Genomic DNA, 19713 nt, shown 5'->3' on the forward strand with positions numbered 1-19713 from the left:
AAAAATACCAAAATAAATATATGTGTACATAAATAGACTGTATTTGTCTATAAGCTGCAGGTTGTAACATGAGGTATTTACACAGAAACATTTTTTTAAAACTTTTAATTCAATACGTTCGTCCATTAACATCCACAAATGCCATGTAACACGGCTGGTGAAAAAAAAATCAAAGTTGTTGGGTTGAAGGTTACTTTTAAGCAAAATACTGAGTCCGAAAAAAAAATAAAAAGCTGAATCTAAACGATCAAAATCAATAACAGTCCCTTATTAAGATCAACAAAAATATTTTAACATGTTTATTTAGATGTTATAAGATCCCCACAATCTTCACATTTAAAATTACTTTTTAAAAAAAATGAACAAATTAAAATAATATACCGTATTTTCCAGGCTATAGAGCGCACCTGAATATCAGCCGCACCGGCCAAAAAATAACAAAATAAATATTTATAAAGGCCACAATTTTCTATAAACTGCAGGTGTCCATGGTGATATTTACACAGAAACATTTTTTTTCACAGTGGATGCAAAAGATGAATAATAAATAAGACATGTAAACGTCCATCCATTTCAGGGTTCGATGTGACGAGGCTAAATGTTTTGGTGGCTGGAAGCTCATCAGCCCCCCAAAAAATTCCATAAATTAGCCTCATTGTTTTTTAGGCCACAGTTTTCAGAGCGTTTGGAAAGAAGTAGTGGCTTATAGTCCGGAAATGACGGTAATTGCGGTCAACTCTTGCTCATTTAAAGGCTCTCTTGGTGATATTTAAGGCGACCTGCTGTCATGTTTTCCATAAAATCTGCCCATCAAGTGAATTTTCTAATGCGACTTGGTGAAATTCAAGTTTGCAAAATCATAAATAACCCATCCAGCAAGTATCTGTGTGAACCAACACAAAAAAAAAAAAATGCGATTATAGGCTATTACCGTATTTTCTGGACTATAAGCCGCTACTTTTTTCCTAGGTTTTGAACCATGCGGCGAATACAAAAGTGCGGCTATTCTATGGATTTTTCCTCCATCGCTAGCGGGCGGAAGTAGAATCCAAAACAAGATAAGACGTATAAATCAATTCAAAGAAGAATAGCAGAAAGAGCAGATAAAAGCAGATAGAACACGCACGACAAATTACTAACTGGTACTTATTTTCAAATCCTCGGCCCTTCATCATGGAAACCACAAGAAGAAGCTCGTATGATGCAGGTTTTAAGTTGAAGGCCATCGAGCTTGCGATCCACGCAAGGAAACCGCGCAAGATTAGTGTCAATGAATCTGTGGTAAGACGTTGGAGGCGGCAGCGGGAAGAGCTCATGCCATGCCAAAAGTCGAAAAAAGCTTTCAGAGGACATAAAAGCAGGTGGCCTGAACTTGAAAATAGCCTGGTACGGCTTGTATAAATTTTTTTATACTTTTTTTTTTTTTTTTTTTAATAAAGCGGATGCGGCTTATTTACAGGCGCGCCTTATAGTCCAGAAACTACGGTAATTCAGAAGACGCGCTTGCAATGTGACGAGAGATGTTGTTTTTGAATAGGAACTGGCTCAGAAGATAAAAGGTTACCAGGAGCAGATTTCCTCGCTCAACTCCAAATGCAAGATGCTGTCGGTGAAGGCCAAGCACGCCACCATGCTCCTGACCGTGAGCGACGTGGAGGGTTTGCCCGAGACGCTGCAGGAGCTGGACGGGGACAAATCTAAAAAACCATCGGGCCAGTCCGTGATGGTGAGCGCGTCACGTCGTCCGACCTCCTTCTGCTTTTTCTGCTTCCCAACGCGACGTCTGCGGAGCTTCTCGGCCATCCGGGTCGTCGGTGAATTCTTGAATCTCTTCACTCGAAGATGTTTCACCTGTTGGATCCTGTCACATTCTACCTCGACACAATTTGTGGGTGGATCCCAGATGTTTGTTGATGAAGCAACAGGAGAAGATGCACCATACGGCCAAAAGTGTCCAACCCTTTGTCGCTAGAACAGCTTCAACTCTTCTGGCAAGGCCGTCCGTAAGAAAAGCCGCAAACCCTGGCAGTTATATTGAGGAAGCTCCTTCTCAGATGAGCTCTGAAACATCTTCAAGTGAAGAAATCCAAGTTGCCGAGACAAGAATTCCCAACTCTATGACTTTAATTGGACTCATCTTCATTCTGGGCTGCTGCTGTGTCTGAGGAGCTTCCTCAGCATCCTCCTCGTTGTGCAGGTGTCAGAGAGGAGGATGCTGAGGAAGCTCCTCGGCATCATGGACAACGTCCATCGCCCCCTGCATGCCACACTGACGTCCTGTCAGAGCTCTTTCAGCCGTAGACTGATACCACCGAGGAGCTCCACTGAACGCCACAGGAGGTCTTTCCTCCCTGAGGCCATCAGACTTTTTTAATTCCTCTCCATTCGGCCGCCGGCAACCATAAAAACCTATCTTTAACCCAAAAAAAAACAAAAAAAAACTGTGCAATATTTCATTTCACTGTGCAATATTCAGAACTTTGCAATATTTCATTTCATAACAGCTACACTACAATTTTCCTTCCATCATACTATTGTGCACTCCTTACCTCACTTGTTACTAAGACACTTATAGTTTTATCACTTGTTTACTAAGACACTTTATAGTTTCACTGAGACACTTTATAGTTTATTTTTATTTCTAATTCTGCCTTTTTCTTTTTATTATTTATTACTGTTATATTTTCTGTAACTCTGGCACAGCAATTTCCTTCGGGATTAATAAAGTTGTTCTTATCTTAACGAAACTAATCTTCTCCCATCTCTGCACCTCCATGAATGTTCTTGCCAGGTGACCGCTGGTCGCTGTCACACACTCCTGTCTCCGGTAACCGAGGAGTCTGGGGAGGAAGGAACCAACAGCGAGTTGTCATCTCCCCCTGTTTGTCGTTCCCCTTCGCCCGTCACTCGTACAGAAGCGTCTCTAACCAAGGTATTTGGTTTTTCTCTTATTTGTGTGTTGTGTGTATCTTATCAACAATACACACCAAACATCGTCATGATCCGGATTTGTCGTCCTCTCCTTCCTCGCCGCAGCGCTCGTATTTTTTTTTGCAGTTTTCGTCATGAATAACAAAGAGGTCATGCATGCCACGCCGGCGTCCTTTCAGAGCTCTTTCTTTTGTTTTTTAAACATTTATGAGAACAAGTTCCTTGACAGAGTCACACACATTCTTACAAAACCTCACGACAAGATACACATTATACAATATTCTTTATAGGTATGATTATTTCTACCATTCATTTAGCAATTCACTTATTTCCTCAATAGCAAGCAAAAAAAAAACAAAACAAAAAAAAACAAAAATACAACAGAGTAAAAAAAAAAAAAGGGGGTCTTTCCCACCTGAGGCTATCAGACTTTTTAATTCCCCTCCCTTCAGCCGCAGGGACTCTAAATATCTTAAAATCTTTAAACCTTCTAAAAAAAATAAAAAAAAAAAAAATTTCACCCACTTACTGTAAATTGTAATAATTTACATTACATTGCATTCCAAAGCGGCTTACAATAGAGGACATAGGGACTGCAAATACACTTGTAAATACACGATGCACAGGAAATATACAGAACAGTAAGCTTGGGTTAGTGAGGGTTTTTTTTTAATTTTTTTTTTTTTTTTTTGACAGAGACACACAAACGTACACACACACTGCATAGCCTAACTTGCTGTATGATTTATCTGTATATATGTTCATAACTGTGCAATATTTCATAACAGCTACATGTACAATATTTTTTCATACTCTTGTGCACTCCTTATCTTTCACTTGTTACTTAAGACACCTTATAGTTTATTTGTATTTCTTTTTTTTCTTTTTTTTACTGTTTTCTTTTTTACTGTTTATACAATTTTCTACTATTGTTTATTATTGTTATATTTTTCCTGTTACTCTTGCTCAGCAATTTCCTTAGGGATAAATAAAGTTGTTCTTATTCTTATTTTTTTTCTCTGGGTCGGACAGGGAACGCTTAAAAGAGCTGCGGTTCAAGAATTATATGATCCGACGTTTGATTCGGTGGCAAACCTTGATGACCTGCAGCGATCATGGGAGACCCTAAAGAATGTGGTATGGGACAAATCTGTCTTCACCTTTTCAAAAAATGTGCAGCGGAAGTCAAACAGGCCCGATGAAACCGTGTCGGAAGCTCGGAGTGAGTCCTACGTTAAGATAAGATAATATTTTATGGATCCCGTTTGTCACAGCAGCTCAATCACAATAACAATAAATATAAATAAAAGAAAATTGAATGTTTCTTTTCTGCATAATTGTGTAATTATAAAATTACATTGCTGACTTGTAAAAGTGGGCACTAGAAAATATTGGTGTGTATTAAATGTTATAATAATGTGATTTCAAGCCAAAGTACTAAGTATAAATACTAAATATAATAATATATAAATAGAGGAGATAAGTAGAATGACAAAGATAATAGTGGGAATAGGAATAGATAAAAGAGCGACAAGGATAAAAATAAACAGGATGAGAATGGAATGACAAGGGTAAAAAAATAGATAAAAGAATGACAACAAGGATAAAAATAGATAACAGAATGACAACAACAACAACAACAACAACAACAACAAAGATAAAAATAGATCACCAAAATGACAACAGGGATAAAAATAGATAAGAGAACGACAACAATAACAGAAACGGAGCTAAAAATAGATAAGTGACAACAACAACAGTGATAAAAATAGATAACAGAATGATAACAACAACGAAGATAAAAATAGATTACCAAAAGAACAGGGATAGAAATAGATCAGAGAATGACAACAACAGCAACGTATATAAAAATAGATAAGTGACAACAACAACAGCAACAACAACAAATATAAAATAGATAACAGAGTGACAACAAGGATAAAAAATAAACAGAGTGAGAATGGAATAACAACAATGGTAAAAAAGATGATAGAATGACAAGGATAAAAATAGGTAACGGAATGACAAAAACAAAGATAAAAATTGATTATCAAAATGACAACAAGGATAAAAATAGAAAACAGTGACAACAACAAAAATTATAAAAATTGATAACAGAGTGACAAAAACAACAAAGATAAAAATAGATTACCAAAATGACAACAGGGCTAAAAATAGATAACAAAATGACAACAACAACAACATAGATACAAAATAGATAAGTGACAACAACAACAACAAGGATAAAATAGATAGTAGAATGACGACAACAACAATGGTAAAAATGGATAACCAAAATGACAATAGGGATAAAAATAGATATAAGTGACATCAACAAGGAATAAAAATAATGCGTGTGAAGGTCGTAAGGTAGTTTTAGTCGCGGTAGCACAAATGCGCCTCTGTTATTGAGATTTGGTTCTGTTGCTTTCATGTCGAATAAACCCTTTTTTTTTACATTTACATTTTGAGCTTGACATGAATTGCAAATGTTTTAAATCATAAGGTCGAACTTCTGACACGAGCAAGTGGTTTCATCTCGTCTCGTACGTCTTCTAATGTATGACTTGATCAGAATCGACGCAAAATCACAGGAAATGACAATCCTGGCGCGGTTTTTATTTGTCTTCTCCCAGATCAGCGAGAAGCAGAGATCTTTGTACGAGGCTCTGGAGAAGCAGCAGCGTTATCAGAGCTCACTGCAGTCAATCTCCACCAAGATGGAGGCCCTGGAGGCCAAACTGGGTGAACCTCTGGAGGAGGACAGAAGCCCAGATAGTCACATGAGAACCCACGAGGTGAGGATGTCTTCAATTACTCTGAAATGTAATAGATTACCTGTCAATACTTGAGGAAGTGGAATATTTGCATAAGTGTTGATGATCATCTAAATTTCATATCGTGGATTTTTCTTCATGAAAACATGGATGAGGACTTTCAGTCACACGCGTTAGCTAGACATTAGCATTTTACGTTTCACTTTTTTATCCGTCCCGCCAAATTATTTTCTTTGAATATTTTTAAATCAATGTTGAATTTGAAAACTCTGTTTTTTCCTTTTGTTTCAATTTTATATGGATGATTACATACAAAATAATGTCGGTCCATTTTAAAGTTGAAATAGAATGACAAAAAAATGTAGATGTTTAAATAGAAATTTTCATTTTGTTCAATTTACATGAAAACCTTGTTGGCCCGCGCATAAAAATAAATAAGAAACTGTCTATTTTACATACAAAATAATGTTGGTCCATTTTAAAGTTGAACTAGAATGACATGAAAACTTTAAATATTTAAATTGCAATTTTCATTTTGTTGAATTTACATGATACCTTGTTTGCCCGCGCATAAAAATAAAATAAGAAACTGTCTATTTTATATACAAAATAATGTCAGTCCATTTTAAAGTTGAAGTAAAATGACACAAAATGTCAATATTTAAATAGCAATTTTCGTTTTGTTCAATTCACATGAAAACCTTGTTGGCCCGCGCATAAAAAAAAAAAAAAAAAAAAAAAATGTCTATCTTACATACAAAATAATGTCGGTCCATTTTAAAGTTGAAATAAAATGACAATGCAATTTTCATTTTGTTGAATTTACATGATACCCCTTGCCCTGGCATAAAAATAAAATAAGAAACCGTCTATTTTCCAAGTTATTAAATTGCTTTTAGTAAATTAACTCATCTTTTTTTTTTTCTTCAAATAGAAAAGGTCCAAATGTATGAATGTTATTGGAAAATAAAATAAAAGGAAACCTTAAAGTATCAAATCACTAACTCCAAATATTCAGGCGTTAAGGTGAAAATGGCAAAGAGGTTCACGAAAACGCCTAAAAATGGCCAGATTAAAAAGCAATTACCAGAAAAAGACACGGAAATGATCAGATAAACCAAGAGCCATTTCAGTTTCCTGAAACTATTTCTCCGAAACGTCCATCAGATCGATTTTATTCTAAGAACATTTCAAATTCAACATCGACCTCGGCGCCGACGGACGATCCTTCACGTTTACGATCTTGAAAAGCAAAGTTCGTACGAACGAACCCGTCGTCCGATGTTTTTCCTCCTCAGGGTCTAATTCAGGAGATCCAGAGCGTCCAGGGGGAAATAAACCGGCTGCAGATGAACTTCTCAGACGACCTGAACCGAGAACCGGCGGAATCGGACGTGGCCGACCGGCTGGCGATGCAGTCGTCTCTCGCCGTTTTAGCGGAAAGGATGGCCACCATCCACATGAAGGCCTCGGGGAAGCAGCAGGTGCTGGAGGTATTTAGTCAGATTTATTTTTATTTGTTTTTCAATCATAATGCGACTTTTAAATCGGGGTTGACGTGAAGTAATTGTGGACGGTCGCGCCGCAGGAGCGCGTGATCGAGCGTCTGGAGGGCCGGCGTCTGGAGCAGGAGATTCAGCGCTGCCACGGCCAGGCCGAGGAGCTCCAGCGCTGGCTGGACGACGTGCGCGGCGCCGCCGTCTCCATCCTTGAAGCGAGAACCTTCCAGAACACCGATGTGGAACATCAGCTGGCCGAGTGTCAGGTAGAGGCTGGATCTGGAGCTCACGGTCCTTTTACGTCCCGACGTGAAGTTATTCAACATTCATTATTCAAAGTGTTGTCATGGGAACACTGTGGAAATGTGTCTCCCTGTGTGTGTGTGTGTGTGTGTGTGTGTGGGAATGTGCTTTCCGGTGTGTGTGTATGTGTGTGGGAATGTGTTTCACGGTGTGTGTGTGTGTGTATGTGTGTGGAAACGTGTCTCCCGCTGCATGTGGAAATGTGTCACCAGGTGTGTATGTAAACATGTTTCCCCGTGTTTGTGTGTGTCTGTGTGTGTGTGTGTGTGTGTATGTGTGTGTGTGTGTGTAAACATGTTTCCATGTGTGTGTGGGAATGTGTTTCCCAGTGTGTGTGTGTGTGTGTGTGTGTGTGTGTAAGTGTGTTTCCAGGTGTTTGTGGAAAGTTTTTCCCAATGTATGTGTAAACATAGTTCCCGGTCTTTGTGGGAGTGTTTGTGTGTGTGGAGACGTGTTTCTCAGTGTGTGTGTGTGTGTGTGTGTGTGTGTGTGTAAACATGTTTCCTTGTGTGTGTGTGTAAACGTTTTCCCGGTGTGTGTGTGTGTGTGTGTGTAAACGTGTTTCCCAGTGTGTGTGTGTGGAAGCGTTTTCCTGGTGCATGCGTGCATGCGTGTCTGTTTGTATGTGTGTGGCGTGTGTAAATGTTTTTCCCGGTGTGTGTGTTTATGTGTGTGTGTGTGCGTGTGTAAACGTGTTTCCCGGTGTGTGTGTGTGTGTGGAAGCGTTTTCCCGGTGTGTGTGTAAACATGTTTCCCTGTGTTTCCCATTTTGCAAACCAACCTGGATCTCCCTTTTATTTCCACTCATTCAACACGTGTTACATGTTTTCAGTTCATCTCCGTCAACCAAAGCAAATTCCTTGCGTTGGAAACTTACTTGGTGAATAAAGCAATTCTGATTCTGCAGGATGAAATTCTTCCTTTGCCGTCCTCAGTGCATTTCGAATTATATCTGCAACAAATAGTTATTGTAAACATTATCATAAATATGAGCCGCGTTAGCAGTGTAGCTCGTAGGCTAATCAAAAAGTGCAGATGCAGTGGTGAGTAAGAGTGTGAGTGGCAGCAGTTCCATGTGCACAGAAGAAGAAAGATTGTCAGCTGTTTAGGATTCCGTCGGGCAGAACGAGTTTTTCGGTCGTCTCTTTCTACATTTCGCATTCCCGTATCTCCGAATCAACAGTCCATGTTGAGAGTGGGCGCGAGTGGGCTCTCCTGTGGACTCTGCGGCGGTAGCCAGGTGCTCTGCAGAGAAGGCGGTGGGGTCGTGGTGATCCTCCCTGCAGGCCATCCATGACTAGAGATGTGAGGTTTGTGGAGTCGTGGTTGACGAGCGGGAAATAACACCAGCTCGGAAAAATCATCTCTCAGGTGTTAAGCTGTTGCTTCCGGGCAGCTCGCAAACATAAATATCGGGCTGGATTATTTTTATCCATCTTACACTTCAAATTTTTGCTTCTTTTATCCCATATGGCTTATCCTTAAAGGGCAGGAACCCTTCAGAAGGTAAATAAGAGCATTAGCAGGTCATTCTGTTGACTGCGTCCTAAGAACTGCAGCGCGGTCTTAAGAAGATTATGCAGATACCTCTGCGGGACGCAGTGTCGTTGAGGTAGTGGCTTTCAAAGGATAAATAGATCCCGCTGCCGGGATTGGTGTTGGTGGCAAAGCTGCTAGAATATCCAAGTAGGGGAATCCTAGAGCACGCAGAGGCTAAAGTTGCAGAGGCGGGAACGACACTATCGGGAACCAGTTATGCCGATATTGTTCGACTTGCTGCTTCTACAAATGGACACTCCCGACTCGCGGAGTGGCTTTCCAGGTCGAACTGGAGCGTGTTTGTTGCGGACCGTGGAGCGTGAAGGATTAGCGGTAATGTGTTGCGCTAGAGGCGAGCGAGGAGAGACGGTCCCGCGGCCGGGGAAAGCCGCGAGCGCAAGGGGTTCGGCCAGGCCCCTGTGAGGCCTGCGTGCAGAGACAAGAACCCTCGTAGGTGATGAGACACCATGTTTGAGCTGGCCTCTCTCCTTCTGCTGCTGCAGAACATGTTGCTGGACATTGAGGAGAAGGTGCTGGCTCTGTCCGAGCTGTCCGTGCACAGCGAGAACCTGATGCTAGAGGGCCGGACGGAGACCAGGGAGGAGGCGGAGCGTTTGGCCGGGAAGTTGCGCACGTTAAAGGGCGGCTTGTTGGAGCTACAAAAGATGCTGCAGGACAAGGAGGCGGGCATGCAGGTGAGGCAGCTGCAACTGTTGACAGACATAAAAGAGTTTTTCATCCTCACATCTTTTTCTAATAGAAAACTATTACTGTATTTTCCACATTATAAGGCGCACTGGATTATAAGGCGCACTTTCAATGGATGGCCTATTTAAAAAAAAATCATATATAAGGCACACTGCATTATAAGGCGCATAGAATAGAAGCTACAGTCGTGGCTGGGGTTGCGTTATGCATCCACTAGATGAAGCTGCGCTAAAGGGAATGTCAACAAAACAACAGTCAGATAAGTCAGTCAAAATTTATTAATAGAATACAAACCAATGTTCTGACAGTTCTGTTCGCTCCCAAAACAAGATAGTGCATTCACAATACGGTACCGTACGCACCGGTAGCTCTTACCGGTATTTGCGCCGTCTTCATTCAAACAATGTATTTCCAACTCCATTTGTCACAGTTCAAAACATTTCATAAAACAAAAGCACCAATAAGTACGGCCTCTTAATTTACAGATGTTCATATCGCTAGCTAGCGCCGTTGCCTTCATTGGAATAGTGACTGTAGAGACGCTTCCACTTGCCGCTCTCTGTTCAACAACCCACTGTTCGAGTTCGTCCTCCAACTGTAACCATCTCGCTTTGTTTTAGGAGCCAATTTGGCGTCTTTCTACACACACAAGTGGTGTAGGACGGGAATTCCCCTTAACCATTTTTACTGCTGCTACTTCAGCGACGCGCACACACACACACACACAAATGGAAATGAAAATGCACCCTTGGCGCAGTCATATATCCCAGCATGCACAGCGCGCTTCTTCTTCTACAGGAGAAAATGGAGTCGGCGTCTGCTTCCCGTAGTTGCTAGACCTCTTGCGGCTCAATATTGATCCATATATAAGGCGCACTGGATTATAAGGCGCACTGTCAGTTTTTGAGAAAATTAAATGGTTTTAGATGCGCCTTATAGAGCGAAACATACAGTAGTAAAATGACTATTCTAAAATTATTGTAACTGTTTATGCAAGATTGATTTATCACTGCCACGCCGTAATTTACGGATTATGAGATGCTACTTATTTCACATGAACCGAACACTGCGGCTAAACAACGCTGCAACTAATTTATGTATTTTCTTGGGGGCTAATGAGCATCACGCTGCCAAAACTTGTCTCATCAAACCGATGAAATGAAATTCAGTAAAATTCTGAAGCCGTTCAATTCCGACAGCGAATTTAATGATTTTAGGACAAAGCAGGGATAGAAAATGGATGGATTTTTCCTTCTGTTATTTATTATTCATGTTTTTTATCAGCCGTTTTACAGGCGCTGATCAAAAAAAGTCAACGTCAACTAGCGTTACGGCGCAAAAGTACAGAAAATTATAAATAATTTGTCACTGAACGACGAGTTGTGCTGACGTTGATATGGTTGGATTTTTAAAGTGACAAAAAAAGCATTTCCAGTATGTATTTGTGGATGTCACCGGTATGTATTTAATTAAAAGTTTAAAAAAATGTTTACGTGTAACACCTGCAGCTATAAACAAGTGTTGCCTATATGTGTACGTGTTTATTTATTAGTTATTTCTCACCACTTTGAGTTATATTCTGTTATATTATATTAAAAGTCTGGAAATTTCGGTACTTGAGTTTAGAAAAATTGACGTCAAACAAAACGATGATAAATGTATTTTCCCTCCATTTATAATGTAACTCATGATTTGCACCATTTAAATTGGACAAGCAGAACGTAGCTCTTCAGCTTTTACGTTTGTTGTTGAATGATTGTTACGATGACTTGAAGCTAATTTCCCAATTTTTCCGTCTGATTTTGAAAACAGTAAAGGTAATTAAATGAAGACGACTGGCAAAAAATGAACTTTATTGCAAAGACGGGGAAGATAATTCAGACAACGGGTTGTTGCTTGACAAGATAATACATTTAAGATTAAAATGTATATTCTTAATAGTACTTTGGCTTGAAATCACATTATTATAACATTTAATACCCACCAATATTTTTTAGCGGCCACTTTTACAACAAGGCGGCAATGCGATTTTATAATTAACCAATTTCTTTCTTTTACATTTATATTTATATGTCTTCACACATTTATATTTATATTAATTGATATTGTTGTTGTTGCGCTGCTGTAACAAATGAATTTTCCCTATGGGGGTCAAGTATTTTTATTTAAAAATATATTTAAAAATCTGCATTTTCTCTTCTGCTACGGACCTCGGTTGCAGTTACTTCCTAAATTGTTGCCTTTCGCCCACAGGGCTCGCTGCAGGAGCAGGAGGACAGCGAGTCAGATTCCAGTCTCTCCCAGAGCCCCAGTGTGCAGGACTGGCTGGTCCAGGTCCAGACCACGCGCTCCCAGCAGCATCAGGACAGTCTCCAGAGACAAAGAGTGCGTTTTCAAAAAAATATTCACAACCGTAATATGGAAGTGAGATATTGGAAATATCATTTTTTTCATGCAAAATGAAATCCGATGTTTAGATATTGCTTCCGGAAGCCTTAATGTGTTTTTTTTTTTTTTTTTTTTAAACCAAAAAAATGTAATCTAACCATCGCTGTTTTGCATGCAGGAACTGGAAGAGCAGCTTGCGGAGCAGAAAAAGCTGCTGCAGTCGGTTGCGAGCAGAGGGGAGGAGATTCTGTTCCAGCAGGCCTCACCTAGCAGCGCCAGGTACTTTGCATCCCGCGACTTCATTTCAATAATATCACCTTGTTCGACAAGAATCGTTGAAATCGAAAGGGTTGCGTTGCAGAAAAACGCTGTGTTCCCTTGATTTAGGGATGAATATTAAAAAGCGAGAGCTGGAGGGAGTTCACATTCAAATAAATTTGGTCTTAATAAATTCAGACCGGTGCTGTTATTATTGGTGTCAAGTGATAATGAATACATCGGCCAAATAATGTCAGGGATACGAAGAGATAGAATACTATCAGCCAGAATGAGAGGAAAGGTGGACAAGAAGGTGCCGTATGATCTACAAACACTGACAACGACCAAAAGACAGGAGGCGGAGCTGGAGGTCAAAGAGATGAAGATGCTGAGGTTCCAGGATGCACTTCCTATCGCAAAAAAAAAAAAAAAAACCTACACCAGAGAGCTAATACTCCCTCTGACAAGAAGAGCACCTCTGCCAACTCCTGTGGTGGATGTACCGTTACACTTTATTCTAGTGCGGCAAAAAAAAGCAAGGACTATATTAGTTAGTCCTCTTGCACGACGGGATGCGTAGAGCCAACGGTGGCTACCAGGTTTCTCCATCTGGGTCTAGTGTTGGCAAGTTGTTGTGCCTGTGCCAGGCTCACATCGCAGGCCTTGAGGTCCTGGGCTACAACATCAGCACCTCTGGGTCTTCTCCGTCTGGCTAGCTGGGGATTGAAGGCCAAGATGGTGCTTGTGGGATGTTCGGCGGGGCAAGCGGATGATGAGGCCATACCATCAAACTCGCCGCATTGCTGCAAGTCGAGATGCTGGGGGCTGCTGGGTTCCATCTCTTAGGGTCTTGTTAGTGACATGCTGAGTCCAGATGATGCCTTCTAATGTCCTGAGGGTACTTGAGTCAAATCCATCAAGCCTGGCTGCCAGCGTGTTGTTCAGCGGCCAGGTTTCAGAGCCTTAGAGTAGGACAGAGATGACTGAGGCATTGTAGACCCGGAGCTTTGTCATCCGGGATATGTGCCGGTGGCGCCACAATGGTCTCCACAGGGACTGCATGACTGACGCCGCAAGGGCACGGCGCCGGTCAATCTCAACTTTGAGGTCTCCGGTATTTGACACAATCGAGTTGAGGTACTTGAAGGTAGAGACGAAGTGGACAGGGGTGCCGTCGAAGAGGAGTGGCGGTGGATCAGGTCCCTCTCCTACCTGCATAAGCTCAGTTTTTGGCCAGTTTATCTTCAGGCCGAGCTTCCTGGACTCCTCGTCAAGAACATGGAGGGCTTCACGAAACTGGTCAGCCTGTATTAGGCCTCACAGAGAGAAAAGCGGTTACACAACCAAATATGTATATTTCCCTTGCCGTAATTTCCCTTTATGATTCAATCTTTCCAGTACCGCCGAGCCGTTTTCACCGTCCGCTTTGGTCGAGAGGGAAGCCGAAGCGGCCCGGGACCAGAGGAGGCAGCGATGGGAGAGCTTGAGACTGGAACTCAAAACTAAACTGCAGCTCATGCAGAGAACGCTGGAGCAGGACCACAAGCAGCCGGTAGAATCCTCGATAGCACAAGGACCGGTACTCCTGTATTCCCATATCCTGGGTTGACCGTCCGTCTGCGTTTGCAGGTTTATTCCAGAGCTTCTTGCGTCTCTGCGGCCGGAGCTCTTTTCAAAGGAGAGCCTCAGTTCGACCGCTCGTCCCTGAAGAGTCTGTATGACAACTTCCGGCAAACACTAGAGGACATGAGCGCTCAGGTTGGATGGTTGTCATTTCTACAACATTGGAGGTCGATGTGAGTAGATAGCAATTTGAATTAATGTGTGTGTGTGTGTGTGTGTGCGCAGCCCTGTGGCGGCGAGGCGAAGGTGGCGCAGATGGAACAGCAGCTCTACAAGGCCGTTTCTTCCACGTCTTCTTGGCTGGATGGCGTGGAGAACAACGTCTTCCCCGGATCGGTGCTGCTGACGGAAAACTCAGACGCTCAGTTAGAAAAGCAGGAGGTAGAGTTCGGATTTTTTGCGTGTAAATTGTACGGAACTGAAAAAAAAAAAAAAATTGCGATTATTTAGTTTACCTCATAACAGGATCACGATGTGCATTTTTTGGGAGTGTCCTTTAGTTCCTGTTTTTCTTTTTTGAAAAATATTCTGTAATAATTACACCCTTCAATTTATTTTTGCAGTTGTGCTTTAAAGGTGACTCAAAAACACACTGAATGCTAAAGCGATTATGTAATATGCTCTATGTATCAGTGATGTGCAGTCAAGGGAGGCAGGAGAGGCTGTGCCTCACTTGCCCATCTTGGAAAGAAAAGAAAAAAAACAAAACAATGAAATGGTTCTATTCATCAGTGATTTGCATTAGATAGGTATTTTTCATTTAACGTCCAGTTTTAAATTTTCTATTCAAAATGTCATATTTACTGTTCAAACACTGAGAAGAGACCTGCGGTGAGGCTCCCGACTGTTGAGCCTCAACATAGATTGCGCAATGACGGCTGATTGCTGCCATGCCCTGCGCTAAGACCATACTGTCTTTATTAAAATGTTTAAACACTTTATGAACTGCATTTTCAATGTACAGTGGTTTTTTTTTTTTGTGAACACCTGTATGTGCGTCACTAGTTTCTTGTGCTGAGTGATCATAAAACATCTGCAAAGAGCCAGTAAGTGAGGCACGCAGTTCTCCTGCCTCATGCTAGGTGGGCCTCACCAGCCATGAACCTCACCGCACATCACTGCTATGCTAATATATATAGCAGAAAATCTTTTTTACAGTAATCATCATGCTGCTGACATAAAAACGGGACTTACACAACCCTGCATTATGCGAGTCGCCCTCAGACTTCTCCCCAAGAGCCAGGCAGAGATAAGATAAACTCTGTTGATCCCTATAGGGGAAATTCCTTTGTCACAGCAGCGTAACACTCATAATAAAAAATACAAAAACAATTTTAAATTAATTTAAAAAAAGGAAAAAATACACACACAAAAAATAAAATAAATATAAATATAAATATAAATATAAATATAAATATAAAAAGAGGGATAAATGAATGACTGTTGTGCAGTCTGATGGCTGTGGGCACAAAAGTCATTTCCCCCCCAAAAAAACAAGTAAACAATAAGTAAACGATAAAGTACAGGGCAGTTTAAAAAAAAAAACAATAGCAGGTTTCTGGATTGGTTATGTTGAGCAAAATCAGTCAATCAATCAATTTTATTTGATTGTTGTTGTGCAAAAAACCCTAAATCTCAAGGTCATGGTTCAGTGTCTGGTGAAGATCTGGCTGAAGATCTATACACAAGTATCTTGATCAATAAGATAAACTGAAGTTGAAAACTTATAAAATGTGAATGAGCACTTGAAAAACTACAAAAAAAACATATTTAAAGCTGAGGTCATGTTTGGCCTGATCTTGTGATTAACATTATTTCAGTTTCAATCAATTCAAAAAGTGTTGTCTGGTCGTCCTTGCAGACCCTGGAGATCGATGTGAGACACGTGACGGAGGAGGTGAAGCTCAGCCAGGTTCTGCTGGACGGTTCCTCGGGGTTGAGGCAGGACGACAGGGCGCTGCTGGGGGACAACCTGGACTGCCTGAAGGAGCGATTGGGAGCGCTGGGATGTGCCATCGGTCAAAGTTGCGACCAAATGAGGACCAGGGCTAATGAACTCACGGCCTACCAGGTTTTCTGCATAACATTATGTTTAAAATGATATATTTACAGCGATATATTTACAGCGGGGGTGTCAAACTCATTTTGGTCCACAAACGGCCTAATTTGATCATTACAGAGAAGTAACACCCAAATTTTTCCAGAGGAGGTAAACAGGTAAATTACAAAAATCTTTATATGTAATGAACTGTTCCTCCAAAAATATATGACAAATTAATATTAAAAAAGAATTGATGAAATTACACCCTTAAAATATTGTTGAGTTAAAATCTTATCACAGTGGGAAAAATTGCCGCTGGAATTTATTCGAAAATTGATTGGTAGCATGTTTAAGAGGAGGTATAATGTTTAAAGGCCATTCTGGTTATTAAATCAATCATTTTGATTTTGCCTTTTTTTTGTTGTTTAGCTATTTTTGTGTTTTTTATAGAAATAAGAAAAGATTGTTTTAACAATGTCACTGGACGCTTTTTCATCAAAAAACATCTTGCTTTCAAATTTTGAAGCAAAAAAATTCATTGCAAAGTTACTTTTTCATTTTTTCCTTGCAGAAACCCACTTTATAAAACCCCCAGATGCATGTGAGAAAAGTTTGAATTGTTTTGCCAGTTAGAGAGAACATAAAAAAGGGAATATAAATGTTCTTCTGAAACAACAAACTGAGAATAGTTTGAAAAAGAACAAGAAAATACTTGCTATGCGATTAAAAAAATTGTGAAAATAAGGAAACTATTCGTAAACTTGGAAGAAATTAGCTGTCATTTTGAACCCAAAGTCAATGACGTTTCAACTCTTTTGGAAAAAAATTACAAAAGAACCACAGACTTCACTGTTTACTCAGTGATATTGGACTGTTTTTAGCAATGTTGCTAAAAATAGGAAATCCCTGGAGAAGGTTTTTTAAAATCAAGCTTTCTCGTGTAAAAACAATGTGAAGACACGGTGTTTATGTGTCAAAACTGCTCATTTTGGGGTTTTTTCATGGTGCAGTTGCAGTAAAAAAATTAAAATCTCCCATTTAGGTAGGACTTTGAATTATACTATATCTAAAATAACTCACAAAAATTGTCTTTTCACAAACACAGACCGAACTGCAGCTTCTCCAGACGGCTCTAATTGAAACCAAGTGCCAGATCCTGCAGGCCTTAGCTGGAGCCATGGACCGACCGGCCTCCAAGCAGCTGGAGGTGAGATACAAATTCAAATATCTGCAGAGGAAAAACGCAAACGCTCACCGCCGTCCTTTCCTCAAGGTCATTGCCGGGGCAGAAGAAAGCCTGAAAGACTTTGAGCAGAGGATCGCGGAGCTCAAAACCAGAGGGGCAGCGCTGCAGGTGGATCAGACGTGCACGAACAAGATACTGAAACTCCAGGTAGGAAGTAAAAAGACTTTCACGGTCTCCTGTCTTTTATCAGGTTAAATAAAATCCAGCCGACAAACACGAAACACTCACAGAAAAGCAACAAAACCTTCTTTTTTTCCACAATAAATCAAAGTAAATTCACACAATTGCTGTCAAAATGATGGTTTAATGTATTTGCATTGACAGTTAATTTGCACTAAGCAAGAAATGATAAGAAAATATGAAAGAAATAAACCAAAGAATGATGAAATCGCTTTTGTAATCATGCTTGAAACTAACTACTGATTATGTTGAATTATTTTTGTAATTATTTTGAATATTTAGTTGAGCTCAGTTTTTTTCAGCTAGAAAGTATCTCAATGAAACCTACATCACATGTTGCTCCAGTGATATGAGCTTTATAAATATAAATGATTTTGAGAAAAAAGAAAAACACTCATATCAGCTGTCCAGTAAGGTGCTGGATCAAAAGTATCGAACAAAAAAAAAAAAAAAAAACGGTTTGAAAAAATCTGCACAAAAATGTTAATGATTTATTTTACGTTATTTTACAGCATGACGTTTTGGCAAAAAATCTTGTCAGATGCTTACAAAATATGTTTAACAAACATATTATTGTGGCACCATTTTTCAAAGAAATGATCATGTGATTCCTTCCTCTTTTTTCTTGGGCCCCTTGTAAAATGTATAGAATATCATTTTAACATCATCTTCAACTTGCTTTTAAAAAAAGGCCCAAGAGACCGATACTCTTAACATAAGCACAGACATGGAACTGAACATTTGAGCGTTTGGGTTTGAGCAGGCAGTACATATGCAGACTATGTACAGGAGTGGAAAAGAGGTAAAGAAAAAGACATGCAGGAATGCATTTGATGTATCTGTTCTGGTGAAAAGCATTTGCGTTATGTTATGATAGTTGTAGATGTTACCGTCATTTATTTCATTAAAAGTCTTCAAAAAAATATTTCTTGTAACATCCTGCTCAGTTAATTTCTCATGTTTCAACAGGGCCAAAAGAAGCTGAAAAGATAATTGCAGATTATTTATGTACAGTAACAAATTTGTTTTAAAAAATAGTAGGTGCGCTCTATAGTCCGGAATTTACAGTAAGCTTTTGGTTTAGTGAGATATGACAGGGTAGACTTCTAGAAAATGCCCTAAAAATTAATATTGTTAATAAAAATTTTTGCAAGATCAAGAAGTTGGAGGATTTCAAGTACTTAAGGCCAACAGTGCAGAGTAACAGAGAGTGTGGAAAAGGGTAGAGAAGTATATTAGAATGGTGCAGGACATGTATGCTCGCTGTGAGACAGTGGTGAAGTGTGCTGTCGGTGTAACAGAGAAGTTCAAGGTGGAGGTGGGACTCCATCAGGGATCAGCTCTGAGCCCCTTCTTGTTCGCAATGGTGATGGACAGGCTGACAGATGAGGTTAGACAGGAATCTCCATGGACCATGATGTCTGCAGTGATCTACAGTGAGAGCAGGGAACAGGTTGAGGAAACTCGAGAAGTGGAGGTATGCGCTGGGAAGGAGAAGAATAAAGGTTACTTGCTGCAAGACAGAATAGATGTGTGTAAATGAGAGGAACTCGGTTGGAATGGTGAGGCTACAGGGAGTGGAGATCGAGAAGGTGGAGGATTTCAAGTACTTAGGGTCAATGGTCCAGAGCAACAGAGTGTGGAAAAGAGGTATAGAAACAGATTGATATATTCGGAATTGAGATGAAGATGTTGAGGTTCTCTTTGGGAGTGACCAGGATGGATAGGATCAGGAATGAGTCTATCAGAGGGACAGCACATGGTAGATGTTTTGGAGAGAAGGTCAGAGAAGCCAAACTGAGATGGTTGGGTCATGTACAGAGGAGGGAGAGTCAATACATTGGTAGACGGATGCTGGAATTGGAGGTTTCTGGGAAGACCAAAGAGAAGATTGATGGACGTAGTGAGAGATGACATGGAGTTAGTTGGTGCGAGAGAGGAGGATACAGAGAATAGGGTTAGATGGAGATGGTTGATTTGCTGTAGCGACCGCTGAAGGAAAAGCCCAAAGGAGAAGAAGAAGAATTTCAAATATCAAATTCTTGATAATATCCAAGTTTTCAAGTATCCAAAAAAAATGTTGGAACCTAGAAAATGGGCTATAATTGTGATCACTCACCCGGTTTAGAAGAAGAGGATACAGGGGAGGAACTGGACAAACAGAACATGGCAAGGACAACCCAAACAGAACATTACGTTATGACATCACGACAACGGTTT

At 40.4% G+C, this 19713-nt stretch overlaps 1 protein-coding gene across 1 annotated transcript in view; it reads left to right on the plus strand.

The window, feature by feature from the left end:
* Positions 1 to 19713, plus strand: part of syne1b (spectrin repeat containing, nuclear envelope 1b) — a 170857-nt gene that overhangs the window by 103895 nt on the left and 47249 nt on the right. Inside the window, exons 90-104 of the mRNA XM_086157463.1 lie at positions 1538 to 1726; positions 2792 to 2931; positions 3954 to 4068; positions 5568 to 5729; positions 7007 to 7201; positions 7297 to 7473; positions 9553 to 9744; positions 12011 to 12142; positions 12324 to 12424; positions 13802 to 13955; positions 14033 to 14161; positions 14252 to 14407; positions 15888 to 16097; positions 17173 to 17274; positions 17341 to 17460. Of these exons, the coding sequence (XP_086013589.1) occupies positions 1538 to 1726; positions 2792 to 2931; positions 3954 to 4068; positions 5568 to 5729; positions 7007 to 7201; positions 7297 to 7473; positions 9553 to 9744; positions 12011 to 12142; positions 12324 to 12424; positions 13802 to 13955; positions 14033 to 14161; positions 14252 to 14407; positions 15888 to 16097; positions 17173 to 17274; positions 17341 to 17460 (2274 nt within the window). The remainder of the gene's footprint in view (positions 1 to 1537; positions 1727 to 2791; positions 2932 to 3953; positions 4069 to 5567; positions 5730 to 7006; positions 7202 to 7296; positions 7474 to 9552; positions 9745 to 12010; positions 12143 to 12323; positions 12425 to 13801; positions 13956 to 14032; positions 14162 to 14251; positions 14408 to 15887; positions 16098 to 17172; positions 17275 to 17340; positions 17461 to 19713) is intronic.

The sequence above is a fragment of the Fistularia commersonii genome, chromosome 1 (assembly GCF_037954325.1).
Source record: "Fistularia commersonii isolate RoL2024-O1a breed Wild chromosome 1, RoL_Fcom_v1.0, whole genome shotgun sequence".
Classification (NCBI taxonomy): Eukaryota; Metazoa; Chordata; class Actinopteri; order Syngnathiformes; family Fistulariidae; genus Fistularia; species Fistularia commersonii.